The sequence below is a fragment of the Ictidomys tridecemlineatus genome, chromosome 3 (genome assembly GCF_052094955.1).
Source record: "Ictidomys tridecemlineatus isolate mIctTri1 chromosome 3, mIctTri1.hap1, whole genome shotgun sequence".
In the NCBI taxonomy this organism is placed as follows: domain Eukaryota; kingdom Metazoa; phylum Chordata; class Mammalia; order Rodentia; family Sciuridae; genus Ictidomys; species Ictidomys tridecemlineatus.
The window spans coordinates 204292725-204312198 of record NC_135479.1 but is presented as its reverse complement, the minus strand read 5'-3'; the positions used below and the strand labels follow the sequence as shown (position 1 = coordinate 204312198).

Here is a 19474-nt window from a genome sequence, read left to right as displayed (position 1 = left end):
TATTTGCTTTTCAGGATGCCTGGCCCATAATATTACTAAAATAAAAACCTTTTTTTCTCACAAATTGATGAGCATTCGCTGCACCGCTGGCATAGTGTTAAGCAACAGGGGTCTGTAGAGTCACAGCAGTTGGCTACACAGTCTAGGAACTCTTCTGCAGACTACAGTGAGATGAGGGGCCCATCCCCTGAGCAGCCTGGCACGCTCCTGCCATTAGAGAGCTGAGCTCTGTTAACACTGTCCCTAAATGAGCTTGTCAGCTCTTCCACATCGAGGAACAACCTGCCCATCTTCTTTCTGGTCCCAGCATGCAGGTCATTGCTCCTATATAAAGTATTCTATCACTTTTGTTTCTGATGGAGGGGATGGCGTGACATGGGTGATGTCTGCCACATTAGCTGATCCTGATCCTGTTTCTTGGCCCTACCTCCTTGTTGTAGATTGAGTATAGTGAAAAGACATGCCAGAAAACCCAAGCACAGAGCAACAAGCAGGGAAATAGAAACCTCCTTAACCACAGAAGGTGCATGCTGTAATTGGTGCTTCATTTCAGGGAAGCGGGAGGTGCCCACAAGAGATAGATTTGGTGAAGGTTTGCTTGGAGGTCCACTACCTCCCTAACTTTCTTGGCCAGCTTGGAATCTTAACAGAAATGACGCCACACAACTATGACTCTAATGGTGTCATTGGAGTAAGGCAGCCACTTTGCATACCCTATTAGTCTGTTTTCTGTTACTATAACAAAATGCCTAAGGCTTTGTACTTAATAAAGAGGTTTATTTAGCTCACAGTTTTGGAGGCTGAAAGTTCAAGACCAGGCAGCCCCATCTCTTCAGCCTCTGATGAGGACTTCATGGCAGATGGCTTTGCAATGGCATGCATATGAAGAGATGATATAGTGAGACAGGAAGCCAGAGAGATCCAGGGACCAGTCTTGCTCTTCTTATAACAACTTGCTCTTGCAAGAACTCACTCACTCCTAAAGACGAGCATCAATCCCTTCCTTGGGCAGTGACCTCATCACCTTGCAATGGGCCTTATGTCTTAAAGGTTCTGCGACATCAACTCTGCCCCCCTGGGAATTATCTAACACATGAGCATTTGCCAAGCGGAGGGGGGATGGAGGGAGGATGGAGGGGATGGTCAGACCACAGCCACACCACAGACAGAGGGAAGCTGTCATCCAGAGCATCAGAGGAGGCTCCTCCACTCCCATTTCCTCTCCTTCCTTCTGTCTTGCCTGACTATCGTGAGAGTGCTTTGGTCCCTGATCCAGTGCCTCTGATGTGCTAAGATAGTGGTCCTCAGGTCACTGTGTTTTCAGATTCCACTAGAGAAGGTGTTCGAATGTTCGTCCCTCTACTCCAGGTGTGCCCATGGACCTGTGGTCTTGATTAGTATCATCCAGAGCTTGGAAGAAATGCGAAATCTAAGGCCCCAACCCACAGGTTTTGAATAACCTGCATTTAACATGGTCCCCCGGGGAATCGAGAGACTCTGTACATTTGAGAAGCCTTCAGAGGACAGTGACTTATATTCTCTTCCCACTGTAGCAACAGTACAGTAGAAACTCAAGAAATAGGAAAGGAACAAAATCTCCTGCACTTTTACACAGAAGATGGTGAGAGAGTGGGTGTCATAAGAAGTTTACAATTTTTCAGACTTGGCAGAAACAGGCAGTGTAGGGCCTCTCAGGTAATGGGTGTAACACAGTCGTTTTTGGTATGGTTTATTTGATTATTTTAGCAAATAATGAATCAATCTATCAATTTATTGATTCAAAATCAATTTAAGATAGCATCAATACATAGTCTTATAAATGATGTTATTGTCTTAGCTCAGGCTCTTTGTAACACCACAGACTGAGTGGCCAAACAAGTCATTCATTCCTCACAGTTTTATAGGCTGGGGAGTCCCTGGGTGTGGATCAGGGCCAGTCCATTTTCCTCTCCATAAGGACTAACCCCAACCCCATCGTGGGGACTCCATCCCTCGCGATCTAATCTGAACTTCATTTCTTCCCCACCTCCAAGGACCATCACAGTGGCATTGGAGGTTGAGGCTTCAACATGAGATGGGAGGGGCACAGATAGTCACTCTGTAGCCACTATTCTGTATTATCAAACACACAGTATGAATCATACAGGTGTAATATGAAATAACAGTAGCAGTTACTGACCTACCACTTATTGAGCCAAGATCGTGGCTTGTACTTGAACATCTAACAGTGCCCCCTCGGGAGCTTGGCTCCCTTGGCCGGCACACAGGAGTGGCTGTCAGCAGTGGCCATCCATGTTGACCCATGTTGTCTTCTGATTTCCCCCGACAGGGCACGGCCTCTGCAGCGAGCAGGGCAGTAGTGCCGAGACCGCGCCGGAAGAGACTGAAGGGCCAGACCTGGAATCCTCTGATGAGACTGATCACAGCAGCAAGGTGAGAGGTTTTCATTTGCACGTCCGTGTTTCGAACCACCAGAGAGTCACAGCTGACACACCACCTCTGCCGCTGTGGGTGGTTCAGTGGCCTCTCCACGGGACAAAGTGTTTCTGCTTCCGAGAGGTTGCTAAATAGCAGGATGTGAAATCCAAATGACAGCCTTAGGGACGTAGGGCAGAAATCACTTGTATGAAATGAAGGCCTTTTTCTTTAATTTCTGCCACTGCCAGAGCTCCTGGGTGACGCTGCCACTTCATCCAGGTTCCTTCCTACAGCTTCATCTAGGTAGGATGCAACAGCATCTCCCATGTGTGTGACTGAGCCAGCTCTACTGTCCTGCTACTTGGGTTCCTGTATTGAGCTCCAGTTGAATGATCTGCATTTATCTCTTGTTAAAGCTGAAACATCTTTACATTGAAAAGAAACAAACTTTTTTTTTTTTTTAACAAAAATTAAATAGTTTATTCTTTGGTTGAGTTCTGTGAGAAAGAGCTTTTCTTCTGATACTTGCAAGAAGTAAAACCCATGTTACTTATGCACAAAGCACCACCGCCCTCCGCCCCGCCGCCATAAAGCAATGTATGTGGTTGTTTCCATAATTCTTCTTTTTACATAATGTTGTTGGTGTGTTTATGTGGATGACTCTACCAGTTTCTCATTCTTCGGCATGACACTTATCAGCCACTTAACCTGAATAAATCACATCCATTTAAATTACACCCTTTTTTTCTCATCTGCCGAATCAGGGTGCTTCTTAAACCACAATTGGATTATTGAGTGGGTCGAATATTCTCGCTATGGGAAAGCACATCATTGATCGTGGAAATATGCTATTCAAATATGAGCTATTTTTAAAACCTCCATTTCCTGTTTTTTCCTCCCTCTATATTTATATGACTTTTTTTTTTTTTTTACTGTCTTCAATATCTCTTGTACCCATATTTATTTCCCTTTCACCATGGTACGATAGTCATTTCTGGATTTTTTTTTTTAAGTTGGGCACAGTATAAAATTAAATATTTAAATGTAATGTTAATATTTATGGACTAAAAGTCATTATGTTGTTGGTTATAACTAAAAAGCAGATTAATAGAGACATTTCATTTATAGCCAGAAAACAAAACTGCTAAAATAACTTTTTAATTTATATGGCTCTTAATTTCAATTAATTTATTTAATTTTTAAATTTAATTAATTTTATCCACTTTGGGGGAGGTGGTATGGAGGGATCTGGTTGCCCTTAAGAGAGACAGATGTTTCTATACTGATATATTTTGAAGGGTATTACATTATTTTATTAGAGGAACTAAAATAAGTAAATAAACACACACACACACACACACACACACACACACACACACACACACACACATTTTTGCCTTATGCTTACTAGATAAGCACTGTTTGTCTGAGCTATATTCCCAGCCCTAAATATGCTATTTTCAATTTCTAATTGCACTTTGGAAAACACCTCTTTTTTCCTAAACATTTATTTTTGAGTACTTTTTAACTTGGATCATTTTACCTCACTGTAATAGCTCAGTGTTCTCATTCCCCTGTGGATTTTGAGAAATTGTTTCCATTTTAAATATAGTGAGTCATGAAATCTCAAACAGAGTCTTCTGTAATAGAAGCTTCTAGCAGTGCAGAGGAAGGAAGAGGCTCCAGGCTTTGAAGCCTGGCCCCGTGTGTCTCTGACGGCATGGTCCCTATGGGAGCAGGGGGTCCAAAGCAGGGACAGGGCTATTCCCAGGTTTCTCTGTCAAATCTCACAATGGGCTTTCTGAAAAAGAGAATTTCCTCAAAACTATTGGCAACAAGTTCTGGGGAGGGGGACGGCTGGATGTTTTGAAACCATCTCTTCCCATTCCTCTCTGCTTTGTTAACTAAAACAGCCTTTTCAGTCTCATTTAGAATATTTGAAAGCAAAAATCTTTCTATTGTACCAGCAGATCTCGGTGCCCAGGTCCTACTGCATATTATTAATAATAAATGAGAAGTCATGCTAATTTAACATTTTGTATACATGAAACTCTATTCCCTATTAACTCATCCTCTCAACATTACCTAAGAGTCATACTCTATTTTTCCTGTTTTGCAGAGAATACTAGAGCAGAGAGGTTAAATGACTTGCTAAGAGTCACACAGCTTTGTGCTGGCAAAACAGGATACGACGACCCAATTTGGCTCCAGGTCTTGTATTATTAATGGTTAAAACTCACTTCTGGCCTGATTGTTAAGGTCTGGTATTAAATACAGGCTTCATTAAAGACAGGATTAATTAATTAGTGGTGCTTGAAGTCAGTTGGGTACATAGCCATGAACCACTTAATATCTCTGGATGTCTTTTTTTCATGCTTTAAAATTAGAGCAAGCAGAGGTCCTAAGTCTCTTGTTTAAGGTTAAATGTTTTTGAGGCATCTCCTATATAACATGGGATTTTTTTTTCTGAGAATAGACTGCAAAGTCATTTTTCAGTTGTATCTTGCATTTGTAGGGTGCAGAGATATAATTAAATAACTAGGAACGCATCATCAGTTTTTATCCTGGCTGACTATATCAGGCTGTTACTTGGTGGTGGTTTAATATTTTTGCTTATCTTGTCAGTGGGCTGCTTTTTTTTTTTTTTTTTTTTTTTTTTTTTTTTAAAGAGAGAGTGAGAGAGGAGAGAGAGAGAGAGAAAGAGAGAGAATTTTTTTTTTAATATTTATTTTTTAGTTCTCAGCAGACACAACATCTTTTTCACAGCCTTGGGCAGGATAAAGAGAAAGCGTGTTGGAGTTCTGCATGGTTCTCAAGTTTCTGGAGTAGCAGTTTTTGCTACACGTGACCTTTTGGAGTTGAGCAAGTAGATAATTGTGTGCTTGTTGTCCAGAGGTGGTGGCACTGGAATGTCACTGCCACAGGCTGAGGGTGGGGCTGTCACAAGGCAGGGCAGTCTGGTGGCCTTTCATCTGGTGACTGTGGGTGACAGCCTCCAATGCCTCTAGCCACTGGCTGCTCATTGTCCTGTCCCCGTTTCTAATGGAAAACCCTGGTTTCTGGAGCCGAGTGCTCCTCATCTCAGGTCCTGGGAATCCTGGGTCATGCATTCCAGGCCCCAGAAGCTGTGACCTTGCTCTCCAAGTAGGAAATGTATTGGAATTGTTTTCAGGACATTCCCATTCAGAACGACTTCTTTTTTCTTTTAAATTCACATTGCTCTTATCTCTGAAATGTCTGGCTCTCACAACCAGGCATTAGCACCCACTGTGAAGCCTGCACTGTTAAGGAAAGTCATTTCCAGTGTCCTGCCTGCTACTGACCACGTCCGAGCTGGGCAGGTTTAATATCTTCGTGCAGCGCAGGATGCTGGCCAATCAGCTCATCTCCGGCTGCAGGGTAGAGGCGCTCGCGTCCTGGGGAGGCTTCTGTGCTTTGTTCTCACGTCTGTTTTGGCTGTCCCTATCTGGACCTTTGTTGTCTCGCCAGTAGAAATCAAAGCATGACTTCTCGGTCACCAGTCAGCCTTTGACAGCCTCCCAGAAGGCAGGATGGGGAGCAGGTGCCGCGTGGGGGTTGCCGTCCCAGTCCCCGTCCTCAGGTTTTCACGGCAGAACCAGTCTGGGATAGCCTCGTGAGAGGATGCTCTCCGGGGCGCTGTAATGCATTCGGTGCTTTCTGTGTATTTTAAGAAACTTCTGTTTCCCTGCTAAACACACGGGGTGGTCGAGTTAATTACCATGAGAATCTATCCCTGATGCTGTCTGCTCTGTGGAAAGTGAAGCGCAAGCCCAGGATCGAAGACAGTGACAAGTCTGGTGACTCCGTGTATCGGACACTTCGTCTGGTGAGCGCCTTTTGCTGTTTCAATTCTTTCTAGCCTTGTTTAAGGTACGACTGTTCCGTGGATTTGTTTTCCAATCTGAATGTCCCATTCCCCCGTGTTCTATGCTTTGGCTCTAAGGCCCCTCCTGTTGACAAAAAAGATATATTATAGCAGTTTGGAGAGGGTGGGGGGTCAGCAGTTAGCATGCAGTTGAATTTACATTTATCTGTTCTTTCATAATTAAAGAGCAGAAAGGCTGCTTTTTAAATTGGTGTTATTTTACTAGTTGTCAATGGAAGTGTCCTGTTCTTTTGGTTGTTGAGATTTTAAGCGTATTTTGTGTTAGATGCACAAAGCCTCCCCTATCCTGACCTCAGGACCGGAAACTGGGAAGGCTGAGTGATGGATCGGCAAGCAGCTTGGAAGGGTGTTCAACTTGCCTCCTTCTATAAAGCTTTCAGTGTTTTGGGCTTTACTTCTGCTGATTTGAGAAGGAGGTGGATAGAGAAAGATTGGCTCAAGGAATGTGTGAACAGTTGAACATTAACTGGCCTGTTTCAAGATCAGTTCCTAGAGTAAATTCTACCTCAAAGAGAAAATGTAGTGGTTCATGGCGAGGGAGAATTTAACAAAACCCAATTAGACCTTTTAATAGCTTATTGTTAACATCAGTCTGTTGAGTATTACAGTCTGTGTCACTTAATGAAGTTAACTTTGACAATGGGTATGTCTGACTTGCACAAATAAGTCTTCATCCTTGGTAGTTGTTTCTTCTTTGAAGTTTGTTCAAAAAGAGATTAAAAAAAAAAAAAGGTGATAGAGAACTATAGAAACTACCACTGGATGTATCATGGGCTCCAAAATCATGGCATCAGTGCTCTGGTGTTTGTCCCCAAAAAGTGCTTAAATAAAGGCTGTAAGATTTTAGGCCACTCTGGCCCCTTTTAAATCTGTGGGATGTGTTAAATCGGCCAGAGAACACTTTTAGAACTCAGCTCCTGTGGAAGCAGAAACTGCTTTGGTGGTTGCATAACGGGAAGCTTGAATGCTGGGTCGCTGGAGTTGACAGTGTCCTGAAGAGTCTGCCCCCCCCCCTGTACTTTCTTTTCATCTTCCACAGGAGGAAAGAGATCTTATAAACACTGAGCTTTGCGCTGGCCTCAGTTAAGTGGCCCATTTCCTCCTGCCATTGTGCTGGCTCTCTGTGGGCTGGGTCATCTTCCTCCTCCTGGTGGAGCAGCTCGGCTCCTCTCTAGCAGTTTTAGGCTCTCAAACGCCTGTAGTGCTCTTTGGTTTCCAGGGTGACGGATGACAGTCCTCCAGTGGAGAGCGGCCTGTGCTTTCCTACTGAGACACCCTCACCATCTTCCTCTTGCCAGAGGCCTCAGTTCTTGCCCCAGAGCCAGGAGGCCTGGCTTGCCGAGCGGTTCTGGGGCTCCCACGGAGACCGCCTTCCTGGGTGCTTGCAGGTCCTGTGCTTGTGAGTGAGTGACGGGGTCTCCATCTAACCCCCAGTGGAGGAGCAGGGCTGAGCACTGCCTCAGCACCCCCCCCCTCGTGCCGCATCCTGGTTGAGCCACGATGAGAAAGTCCTGATGGGTTTTGACCTAAATTAGAAGTTGGGCCGCAGCAATGGGGATGGACAGCAGATTTAAAAGTGAAGCCTTGCATTCCGTACTTCCTTCCAAGGATACTTTTGGGGTATCATTTTAATCAAACACAGTTCTCAAACTTTATGACATCCTTTTAAATTAATTCTTTCCAAGCAGAAATTTAAGAATCTTGTAATTAAAACCCCTTAAGCCAGCCACCGTAGCACACGCCTGTAATCTCAGCAGCTCAGGAGGCTGAGGCAGGAGGATGACAAGTTCAAAGCCAGCCTGAGCCACTTAGGGAGGCCCTCAGCAACTTAGTAAGACCTTTTCTTAATCAATCAATCAATGGGCTGGGGATGTGGCTCAGTGGTTAAGCATACCAGGTTTAATCCCTGGTACCAAAAATAAATAAATGATTTTAAAAAAAAAAACCTTAATATTTATATGTATTATCAATTGTAATCCCATGGTACTTTTTGTTCTTTATTCAAACAACATGTAATTGACAGTAAACAGGTTACATTCATTTGGACTCAGTTCCTTGGGCTATACCTGAAAGTTTGTACCTTGAATCAGGGAGCAGAGTTTCCAGTGGGGAAATGGCCTTGTCCATGTTCAACTTGGGACCACCCAGCTAAATCTCAGAGGGTCAGCCACGTGTCTAATGAGGAAGGGATACCTGAGACTCTGAACTGGGAAGAGAACCCTAGGGGGTTCTCAGATGTCCACTGGATGCTAAAGGTGCGGCAGTCTCCCCTTATTGGTGGGAAACTCATTCCAAGATCCCCAGTGGACATACTAAACCCTCTATATGCTGTTTTTCCTACACGTACATATCTGCGGTTAAGTTTAATTTGTAAAGTAGGCACAATAAGAGATTAACAATAACAAATAATACATTAAAACAAATAACATAAAGTGTAATTTACTATAATAAAAGTTACGTGGGTGCGGCTTCTCCCTCCTGAGAGAGTCGGGGCAGTTGTTCATGTTTTTAGAGTGTGGGTACCTGAAACCTCAGGAAGGGACACTGCAGATAAAGGAGGGCTGCCAAGGTAATCCAGGACTTGGGAGGGTGTGACAGGGGAAAGATGAGTAGCCAGGCTGTTTGGGGGTGCAGTGAACCCTGGCCCACATGCTGCCAGCCTCAGCTCTGCTTAAACTAAGGACTCCCCAACCCCGAGGGGTGAAATTGGCCCAGGGGACAAGTCATCTGCCCTGCTCGTGCTCGTAAAAATGGAAAAGTTTTTATGGTGTGACAAGAAACAAAAACCTAGAAACCCCCACCCATGCTTTCTGTCATTTTTCCAGGATATGGTTGAGAGTGGTAAGGAGTCACTGGGTTGGTGTCACCCAGTACGGATTCTTGTTCCTACCCAGGACTGTTTATAAATAACTTGCGGGTTCTGAGAGCAGGCAGGAAATTCCACTCTGTGGCCAGTGGATGGAGCAGGGGCGCTCTCTCTAAAGCACCTTCTCCCTGTGCAGCTCTGGGATCTGGGTTTTTTCTGGAAGGGGAGTGAAGCCCGTGTGGTGCATGCTGTCATCAGAGTTTTTCATGAAAAGGGAGGTTTTTAGGAATCAGGGTGCCACCTCCTCTTTTCTTCCTTAATTTGGGCATGGTGGGATCTGTCCTGGCTGATGTATTCTTTATCATTATAATGAGATTATTGCAAGTTAAGGTCCTTTGGAGTGTCAACAAGGTGTCAATGTTCCCCTCTGCGATAGCCCAGTGGTGATAGTTGGAAGAATGCAGTTACCCTCATCCGTCTTTAACTTTTGCAAGAGGACAACAGGCTATCAGGAATTTGGGGGTTCAGGCTGGTGACTATGTGAATTGGAGGCACAGAGGGAAGTATCTTTTGGAATTTTCTGCCATGGCAGCGCCCTTGCTTTGACTTTTGCCTTTGGTGAAGGGAGATACTTCATATAAAATGCGGAAACACAGATCTCATGGGGATGGTTTGTCTAAGTGATAGGATTGCTAACGGGACTACAGTGTTGGTACATTTCTCATGGGGAGTAGGTTACTGAGTGATGTGGGGGGAAAGACAGCTGCAGTTCAAGGGACTATTTGGAAAAGCATTGTGGGAACAGGAGTGCAGTTGTACACAGGTTGTGTCTAGTTTCTTTTCTGGGTACCACATCAAAGCAGCAGAGGAGAGTTGGGTCAGATGGGGACAGGGCATCTGGTTGTCAGCTGTGATCACCGCTGTCCATGGGATTTTTCATTTCTGTGGGCATATTTTCTCCCCTCATTATTATTTATGGTGGTGCTTATTATAGTCACCGTTGGATCATTGGAAAACACTTGAACCTTTTGTTAACATGGATATATTTCTTCTTTTTTTTAAGATTAAAGTCCTATTTGACTACATGTTAAATGACATTGAGTTAGTAAAATTTTATCATAACTAAATAAAACTGGGTGGTTTATTTCTACTGAAAACCTTGATTAAAAACACATAGTCTTGTTGTTGTTGTTGTTGTTTTTAAACAGTGTTATATCTTAAGATAGAGTTCACGTACTGTAAATAGTGCAGCCCATTTTGGTGTATTTTCCCATGGGGATTTTCACTGTCAAACACAATTCCATGGAGAGCACTGAGTGGTGTGGTTGGCAGGTGACTTACACTTCTGGCTTGTGAGACCAGGGTTGGTGGGAGCAGCACACCAACTGCAGCAGTTATAAGCAAATGAGAATAATGGGTGTGTGGGTTTGGATCTAGTTCCACTCCTCTGTGGACACTGCTGCTCATGCATCCTTGTTAGGTCGCAGTTTTTCCTGTTTTGTTCTGTCTGTACTCTGGTTTGCATATGCTAATGAGGGAATGGCCTCCTACTGCTACCTGCCTTCCTCTGTGTTTAAAAATTGCCCTTGGAATGCACGTGGCTTTAGCTTTCCTTCCCTGCCCTGCACAGAAGGCCAGCCTTGACCTTCAGCTCTGTGAACCAGTTTGGGGGGGAGGATGCTCATGTTCTTCCTGGGTGATAGAGAAGGAATTCTTTACCTGCGCCCTTCTTTGCAGGAAATGCGTGCTTTGTACCTAGGGTTGAATTAGCCAGTAGAAGCAGCATGGAGAAGTACAAAAGGCAGCTGCTGCCCTCAAAGAGGCATCCATCCAACATAGAATGGTGCATTTGGACAAATAGACTAGTTTTATGCTTCAAAATAGCTTCTGGGGCATTAGGTGCGCATCCACTGCAGAGATTCTGATTAAAATGATTCTGAGGGTGCACCTGGCAGGGGGATGCCTGAGAGCTCCCCAAGTTACCCCAGTGCCCCCCAAAGGAGAGAATGGCTGCCCACACTGGTTTTGCAGCAGCCCAAGCTTAGAACTGTTTTGTATCACTAGACAGGTTGGAATTTCAGAATCCTAAACTTCAACTTGATAACAAAATCTTGCACAGACTTAACCTGAATCATTACCTTCTACGGTTGGGGACTGGGCAACGGGATCTGCCACCGAGGTCTGTGTGGGGTGGTGATACCTTTCTGCCTTTGGAGAATCTAGAAAGAGAGAGAGAAACATATTTTTCTTTTTTTAATGGATGGGTATCTGCCTTACTCTAGAGTCGCCTCAGAGCCAGTTTTTAATGGAGATGGGAAGAAATTGTTTTCCAACATTGTAAAGTAAGCAGATTGTGTAATGAAGTGAGTCTGGTAATTAATTGAATTGTATGTTGCGTGAGTTGTGGATAACTTCTGTGTCTCCTGATTTATCAGCTTCTTCTGGAATGGTTAAGATCTCAGGCTTTGGGGGCTGGAGTCGTAGCTCAGTGGTAGAACGCTTGCCTAGCATGCATGAAGCACTGGGTTCCATCTTTGGCACCACTCTAAAAATAAATTAAATAAAGGTATTATAAAAAGAAAGAAAGAAAAAAAGATGGCAGGCTTTGGGTTGACTTTGTAGTTCAGTGATTGAGCACTTTACTAGCATGCCAGACCCTGGTCTCAGTTCATAGTCCCAGAACCCCTTCCCCATCACCCGCAAATCATACAGGTTTCTAAAACAGACACACTGGTTCAAATCGCAGCTTTTCCACTTACTAGCTGTGTCATCTCAGATGAGTTACTTAACCTCTCTGGGCCTTCTTTTTCCCAGCTGTTAAATTGGAATGAATGATGATAGCCCTTGCCCAGCAGGTGGGAAGATTAAGTGCATCAGATCAGTGTGTGACCTGCCATGAGCACTCAATATATGTTAGCCCTTGTTGTTATGGTTGTTTTCAGCGATCCATGTGCTCTTGTATATGTGGAGCAATTTGGGAAATGAGATTAATTCATATGTGACAGTTCGTTAACCAGGAAGAAACGCCTCCAGGAGGGACAGGTGCCAGGCACGGTTCTCGAACGAAGGCTAAACTGCATCTGCTTTGCTTTCTCCATTCTGCTCTGAAGAGCACAGAACAGGTGGCCGCGTTTTGCCGCAGTTTGCATGAGATGAACCCTTCAGACCCCAGCCCGTCTCCTCAGGACACCACGGGGCCTCAGCTGGCCACCATGAGGCAGCTGTCAGACGCGGATAAACTGCGCAAGGTGATCTGCGAGCTCTTGGAGACAGAGCGCACCTACGTGAAAGTATGTCCTGCCCTCCCTCCTCCTCTTCAGAGAATGGAATCGGGGTGTCTGCGCTGCCCTGGAGGGATGAGGTGCAACTGTGGGGACCTGGAGCATTGGGACTGTCCTTTGGAATTTGGCCTTTATTCTGAATGTTGAGATGCCCGTTGAGTTTTAAGGAAGCATATCAATTCTTACAGCAATTTACATATATGTATATATATAATTGATTACCCAAGAAAGGTTATGTTAGTGCATATGACCCTTCTGACCTTTCTAAACATTGTACAGCTAATACTAAAACTGAATTTTGTCTTTCAAAAATTTGAGGGCATCATCTTCAGAGTCTATTTGAGTCTGGGTAGAAGGGTTCAGGTCTGTTTTCTTTGTATTCACACTTTCTGACGTTCCTTTGCATTCCCCGTTGGAAAGCAGTGTGATCTGTTTTTATTTGTCTGCATTTTAATGAAATCAGGAATCAGCAAATTATGGCCCTTTGGCCAAATGCAGCCTGCTGCCTGTTTTTGCATATCAAGTTTTATTGGAACACAGCCATGCTCATGTCTCACATGTCATTCATGCCTGCTCTCCGGGTACGATGTTAGTTACAGCAGAGACCATGGCTGACAGAAGAGCTTGGCTTACTCCTGAGTTCGGGGACCTTAATCACTGTCATGTCAGCATTTGGAACAACATCTGTTTTTCTCCTCTATGTTCTTTACACTTTTAAATGTGCTAATTAGGTGTCCTTTCAACTTTTAGGACTTAAACTGTCTTATGGAAAGATACCTGAAACCTCTTCAAAAGGAGACTTTTCTCACCCAAGATGAGGTATGGTGAAAATCCTGTTAACTTGATGGAGCTTCTCACTGTAGATTGACTTGCCAGTAAAGAGGAAGGAACAGGGAACCCACACGGTACTCAAAGCATTTTGAATTCATTTAGTTGTGATAGCTGGATCAAATATTGCCTGTTAACATTGGCTTGCACTTGGAGGGTAAGGAGCTGCCGTAGCCTCTGGTAGTAGTGAGAAATACCAATGGTCAGTCTTGTTCAAATGCAAGAACCACAGCTGGAGACTAACCAGTGGAAATGTTAATAAACACTATCCAGGCCTATTTCCACTGAAAATGGCCATGAAGCTCACCTGTGGGAGTGCCTCCAGCCAACATCAAGATCCCACAGGAGGGAAAACAGGAAGGTGGAGTAAATCCAGATGGAAGTTGATAGAAAGAATTAAAACTCAAAGGCGTGTTAGCCTTGGTGCTGTTTTCAGTGCCTGTTTAACATAGACTTTGGGCAATGTTTTGGGTGCTGTCTCCAATACCTGTTTAACATAGATTGACTCCATGCTGTACCCAGAACCTTATATAAACTCCTAAACTAGCACACCAAAATGGATTTTTCTTCCATCAGACCCCCTCCTGCATGATGGGAGTTTCCTCTTCTTGTTTAAATAAATCCTACTCCGTTACTATTCCCTTCTGTGTTGTCTGTGGATTTTATTCTTCAAAATTTGCAAGACAAGAACCCAGAAGGAAACTGGCGAAGCAAGGAATCTAGTCTTATCTCAAAACTTCAATATCTGTGTGGGGGGGTCATTATTCTAATTGCTAAGTGTCCATAGAAAAACTTTGTGATAGGATACAAAAGACGTTTATGAACATTTATAAAACATGGGTGGATCAAAACTTTATTTTTAAAATTTTTCAGCTTGACGTGCTCTTTGGAAATTTAACTGAAATGGTAGAGTTTCAAGTAGAATTCCTTAAAACCCTAGAAGATGGAGTGAGACTGGTACCTGATTTGGAAAAGCTTGAGAAAGTCGACCAGTTTAAGGTCAGTCTCAACCTTGAATAGCGCAAAGCCGCCTCTTCTTGCCTTGGGTGGGTTATCTTCCGATCGGGTTGAGCCTCCGATGCCTTGGTTGCAGGGGCTTTATGGTCTCTTTGGTCAGCTCTGATGCTCACGGTGTTCCTCAAGGGAGTGGGAGGGGAGCTGGGTTATCTTGCAAGTCTGGCTGAGGGAGGACTGATACCATCTACTTGTGTTCATTGTTCAGCTGCTGCATTTACTTGGAAGATGTACCAACCTTAACCTTTTGTTTTGTTTATGAGGAAGTCTTTCAAACGTTAGCTGTTAGCAAATTAAAATCGCACCCCTGGTCTCCCGGTAAACAAATTAAATTATCCTGTTCTGGGAAGCTTTGCCGAATAGAAATGCGTATCATTATTCGGGAGGAAGTAGATCTTCAGCACACAGTGTCCTGGCAGCCTTAATGAGGATTGATGACGAGTGCCTTAGTAAGGATGCTCAGAGCTCATTTCCTCTTTCCTGGCTGGTCCTACTTTATTGCAGAGGTCTCCCTCTTATGCGAAGCCTCAGTTTACAAAATTCCACTGATGCATGTTATTGGCTTCTGTGTTATCTTTATATACTTTTAAAGAACAGATTAATTGAGGCATAATGCACTGCAGGTAATTAAAGCGTACAGTTGATGACCCGGTTCACACACACACCTGTGACATCATCAACACAGTCAGGACCATGGACATAGTCATGATCCCTCAAAGCCTCTTCCTGCCCTGTGGTTTCTCTCTCCTGCCTCTCACCTCCACCCACCCACAGCGCCATGCTCTGTTTCCTGTTTCTAAGGTAGGTTCAAATCAGTTTGATGAAGTTTCCACTTGGGAGCTTGCAGTGCACCTCAGCCTGTGAGAGGCCTTCTGAAGTGCCACAGAGGAGCACACGTGGTCTGGTGCGCAGATGTGGTCTGGTATATATGTGCTCCCATCCGCGTACTCTGTGTCCCCTGAGATCAAAATTTTTTTTTTAGTATTTGAAATTATTTTATCTAAATAGCTGCAGAATTCAAGCATTGCTAACTGCTTAGCTTTTTGTGTTTTTCTAAATTAGAACATTATTATACATTATTATACACAGTAGTTGGATTCATTTTGACAAAATCATGCATGAATAGAATTTGATTTCAATCCCTCTTCCCCCGTCTTTCCCACCCCACCTCCTTCCCCCTATTCTCCCTCCTCTACCGATTTTCCTTTTGCTTATTTGTTCATTTATTTTTGATTGGTACTCTCTACATGTATATAGAGGTGAAGTTCTCCTTAGTATATTTGTATGTGCTTATAATGTGATTTTGGTAAATTAATCCATATTCCTGCCCATTTTCTGTCCTCCCTCCTCCCTCACACTCAGTCTCCTTCTTCTGCTCTACTGATCTGCCCTGCAGTTTTATGATACTGAGTTTGATTTTTAAGACTGGAAGGATAAAGGAAAACCTTAACGTTGTATCTGTGGTTACTGTGTAGTCAGCGCTTTGTAAATATTAAGTTAAACAAAGGGCTTTAATGTGGTGAGGGGAGGCGTTACGGGAGAGCATTCCTTCCGTGGCTTGTCTTATTTAACTCTTGGGCCTGGCTGGGAGGATATCTTCAGAGCCAGGTGGCTCCCGCTGGCACTGTAAGCATGTGGGCTCCAAAAGTAAAGGAGGAAAAGTAGAGCACATAGGAAAAGAACTTAGGCCTCTGATTACCAACTGTGCCCATCATGTGTGATTTACAATAAACTTTTATTTTTTTGTCCAGAGACTATCAAAACTCTCCCTGCATTGTGCATTAGATAAAGTGCACATTGGGAGCTCGGTTTATCACTGATTCAAAACCCTTATCCTTTGCTTGGAACCCAACTTTTAATTCTAATCCTAAAGGAACAAAGCCTCTTTCTGAGAAGATGAGATCAGTGTGAAACATAGAGGATATTTTTCTGTGACTCATTTATTCATTTATGTATATGAAATGTGTATGATGAAAAGCATCCCACCCCAAGTGTATTCAAGTCCCCATAGGGAAGGCCACCATGGTTTCCATTCTGCAGGGATGCCTGAGGCTGAGAGATGGCACCTCATTTCAAAGTGGAGCTCTCTTCTTGCCCAGATTCCTTATGTTCTTGCCTGCTCCCTGCTGGTGGGGAGGGTGGTTTTGAAGAAGGAGGCATGGTGATCAGGGAAATGTGTTTCCTGCCTTGGTAGGTGTGAGCCTTTCCTACCTTGGTTTGGTTTGTCATTTCTATTTATTTTATTTATTCTAATTAAGTATATATGACAGAATGCATTTTGATTGATTGTACACAATTGTAGCACAACTTTTCATTTATTTGGTTGTACACAATGTAGCGTTGCACCATATATGCAGTCATGCATGTACCTAGGGTAACGTCCACTCATTCCACCATCTTTCCTGCCCCCACCCCCACTTCCCTACCCCTCCCTCACCTTTGCCGAATCACAGTTACTCCATTTTCCCCATGCCCCTTCTTCATTATGGATCAGCATCCACATATCAGAGAGAACATTCGGCCTTTGGTTTTGGGGATTGGCTTATTTGCTTAGCATGATAGTTTCCAATTCCATTCATTTATCTGCAAATGCCATAATTTTTTTGGAGGGCATCTAGATTGCTTCCACAGTTTAGCTACTGTGAATTGAGCTGCTATAAACATTGATGTGACTGTGTTACTATAGTATGCTGATTTTATATTATGCTGAGTATAGACGGAGGAGTGGGATAGCTGGATCAAATGGTGGTTCCATTCCAAGTTTTCCAGGGAATCTCCATACTGCTTTCCAGATTAGTTGCACCAATTTGCAGTCCCACCAGCAATGTATGAGTGTGCCTTTTCCCCCACATCCTTGCCAACACTTATTTGGTTTGTCATTTCTGTCTCCCAACAGGAGCTCTTAAGAGAATTCAGATTTCTGCCTTTTCCAAACATCATTCATGTGTGTGTGTGTGTGTGTGTGTGTGTGTGTGTGTGTGTGTGTCTATCTATCTATCTATATATATACATGTGTAATTTTTTTGGCATTAACACTGAAACATCCTAGATAGCCCATTAAAAGACACAGCCCTGGAAAACCAGGGACATCTCCACTGTAAAAATGGAGAAGATGGAATCCGACACCTCTCGCACACCTCTCACACTCACTTTTCCTCACAGTCAATGTTAGGACAACCATGAGCAAAGAGAGCTGTGGTGGGTGGGTGTGGCGCTGATTTGGGGAGGGCTGGGCAGCTGTGAGCTCCTGCTGTATCCTGCCAATGTGTCCAAAAGAAGAAGAAAATGAACCAGTTGCCCTTTTTCTCGTTAAATCCAGAAAGTGCTGTTCTCTCTGGGGGGATCCTTTCTGTACTACGCGGACCGCTTCAAGCTCTACAGTGCCTTCTGTGCCAGCCACACAAAAGTCCCCAAGGTCCTGGTGAAAGGTAAGGCCTCCAAGTACCAGGCGGAAGGCAAGTGTGTCAGCTGCTAAGTTACATGTGTCTGTCTGACTTGCTTGGTGGCTTCTAGAAATCTAAGTCATTGATCTGCCAGGTAGACGTTCCAGCAAGCCCCAGACACAGGTACTGAGAATTCAAATGCATTCCTGAATTCACCATTTTATCCATTTTTTGATAATATAAGTTTGATATTTCCATTTTTGGGCTGGAATAATGGGTCATCTTGCAGTTACGTAAAAACACGGGGAGTTTAAAAACCGCTACTTTATTCCGATGTTTCATTAACTTCTGCTACAACCTACCACACTTCGTATGCCCTTTTGTGGAGTTTCATCTTCCCTTCGCCTGCTTATGCCCCGAGGGGTATGGTAACAGCCACGGACACCACTGCCAAGGTCGTTTCATGAAAACTGCTAGTTGCAGTTACTTTTGCACAGAACAAAGTAGAGTCTTTATAGTGACAAGATATTTTTCCTTTCCTTCTTCCTTTGTTTTTATGGTGCTGTGGCAGGCAACCTATGCTGAGCTATCACCCTTCCCCGGGAGTTTTTCTTGAGTTGTTTTGAGAAGATGAAACATCCTGCAGGTCTTTAGGAAGTAGTTTGCTTCTCTAGTCAGTGTGTGGAGGTTGGCAATAGGTAAAAAAATTGATCTTGGAAAAAAGACTAGATGTCCCTACCCTGGGAAGAACAGGAAGTTAGAGAAACAGAAGTTAGTTCACAGGTTAAAAAACACAGTTAGATAGGAGGAATAAGTTCTAGAATTCTCTAGCACAATAGGCTGACTATATAGTTAATAATATGTGCTTCAAAAGAACCAGAGGGGAGGGGCTGCGGTTGTGGCTCAGAGATAGAGCCGGTTCCATCCTCAGCGTCACATTAAAATAAATTAAGTAAAATGAAGGTATTGTGTTTCTCTACAACTAAATATATATATATAAAGAAGAACCAGAGGAGATAATTTTGAAACAAATGATAAATATTTGAGGTGATGGATACACTAAGGACTCTGGATCATCACGGATTGTGTACATGTATGGAAATATCACCCTGTACTTATGAACATGTAGTCATTATGTATCCACTTAAAATGCCACCTCTATTGAATGAAATGGTTTTCACAAGCCAATGTAATACATAATGTATACGAATTTTCCATTAATATTAATAAAGATTCACGCCCACACCCAAAATGTATTAAACATTTCCTTGGTAAGCACTAGAGTCGAGAGGAGGTTTAGTTTCAAAGAATCTCTGGAAATCAGCTTGCTATTCTACTTAGCAGTTTGCTGTGGCTGCCAAGTAAACATCTGCTAATCAGGTCCCTGGGTATGTAAATAATTTCCACGTGTCGCGCTTAGATTTGTTGCCAAAGACAACTAGCCGAACTTAATCTAAAACTTGTTATAGGAAATATTAATACAACACAGGCCTCTGACTTGGAAAAGAGCCCGCCCCAGGTAATGACACCTGTCATCGGGGGTGGACTGTGCAGTGGGTTGCAGCGGGTTTTTTGTCATGCTGTCTGATCGTCACTGTGTTTTAACACAGGCCCCGTTGGTCATGTAGATCTGTGTGTATGTGTTTCTTTCAAAACTTTTATTAATTGCTAACTGTTGTCAGATTGTTAAAGTAACTGTTTGGAAGAGCTTTACCCATTATGTTCCTTCAAGCAGTTAATGTTTTTTTTTTTTTAATCACTTAATTAGATTAAATTCTGCCCTCCTGGATTTTTCTTAATTCAGTAACATTATCTTTTGCACCTGAAAAATATTATA

The 19474-nt window shown here is 43.4% G+C and overlaps 1 protein-coding gene across 6 annotated transcripts in view; it reads left to right on the top strand.

Annotated features, from left to right (window-relative positions):
* Tiam1 (TIAM Rac1 associated GEF 1) overlaps positions 1-19474 on the top strand; it is a 359774-nt gene that overhangs the window by 316354 nt on the left and 23946 nt on the right. For 5 of the 6 annotated variants that reach the window (XM_078044523.1, XM_078044519.1, XM_078044520.1 and 2 more), the window contains 5 exons: positions 2330-2433; positions 12242-12421; positions 13163-13231; positions 14114-14239; positions 17574-17682. In XM_078044523.1, coding sequence (XP_077900649.1) covers positions 2330-2433; positions 12242-12421; positions 13163-13231; positions 14114-14239; positions 17574-17682 — 588 coding nt within the window. Of the gene's footprint in view, positions 1-2329; positions 2434-5716; positions 6266-12241; positions 12422-13162; positions 13232-14113; positions 14240-17573; positions 17683-19474 lie in introns of those variants that run through there. The other variant, XM_078044524.1, reaches the window with a different exon arrangement.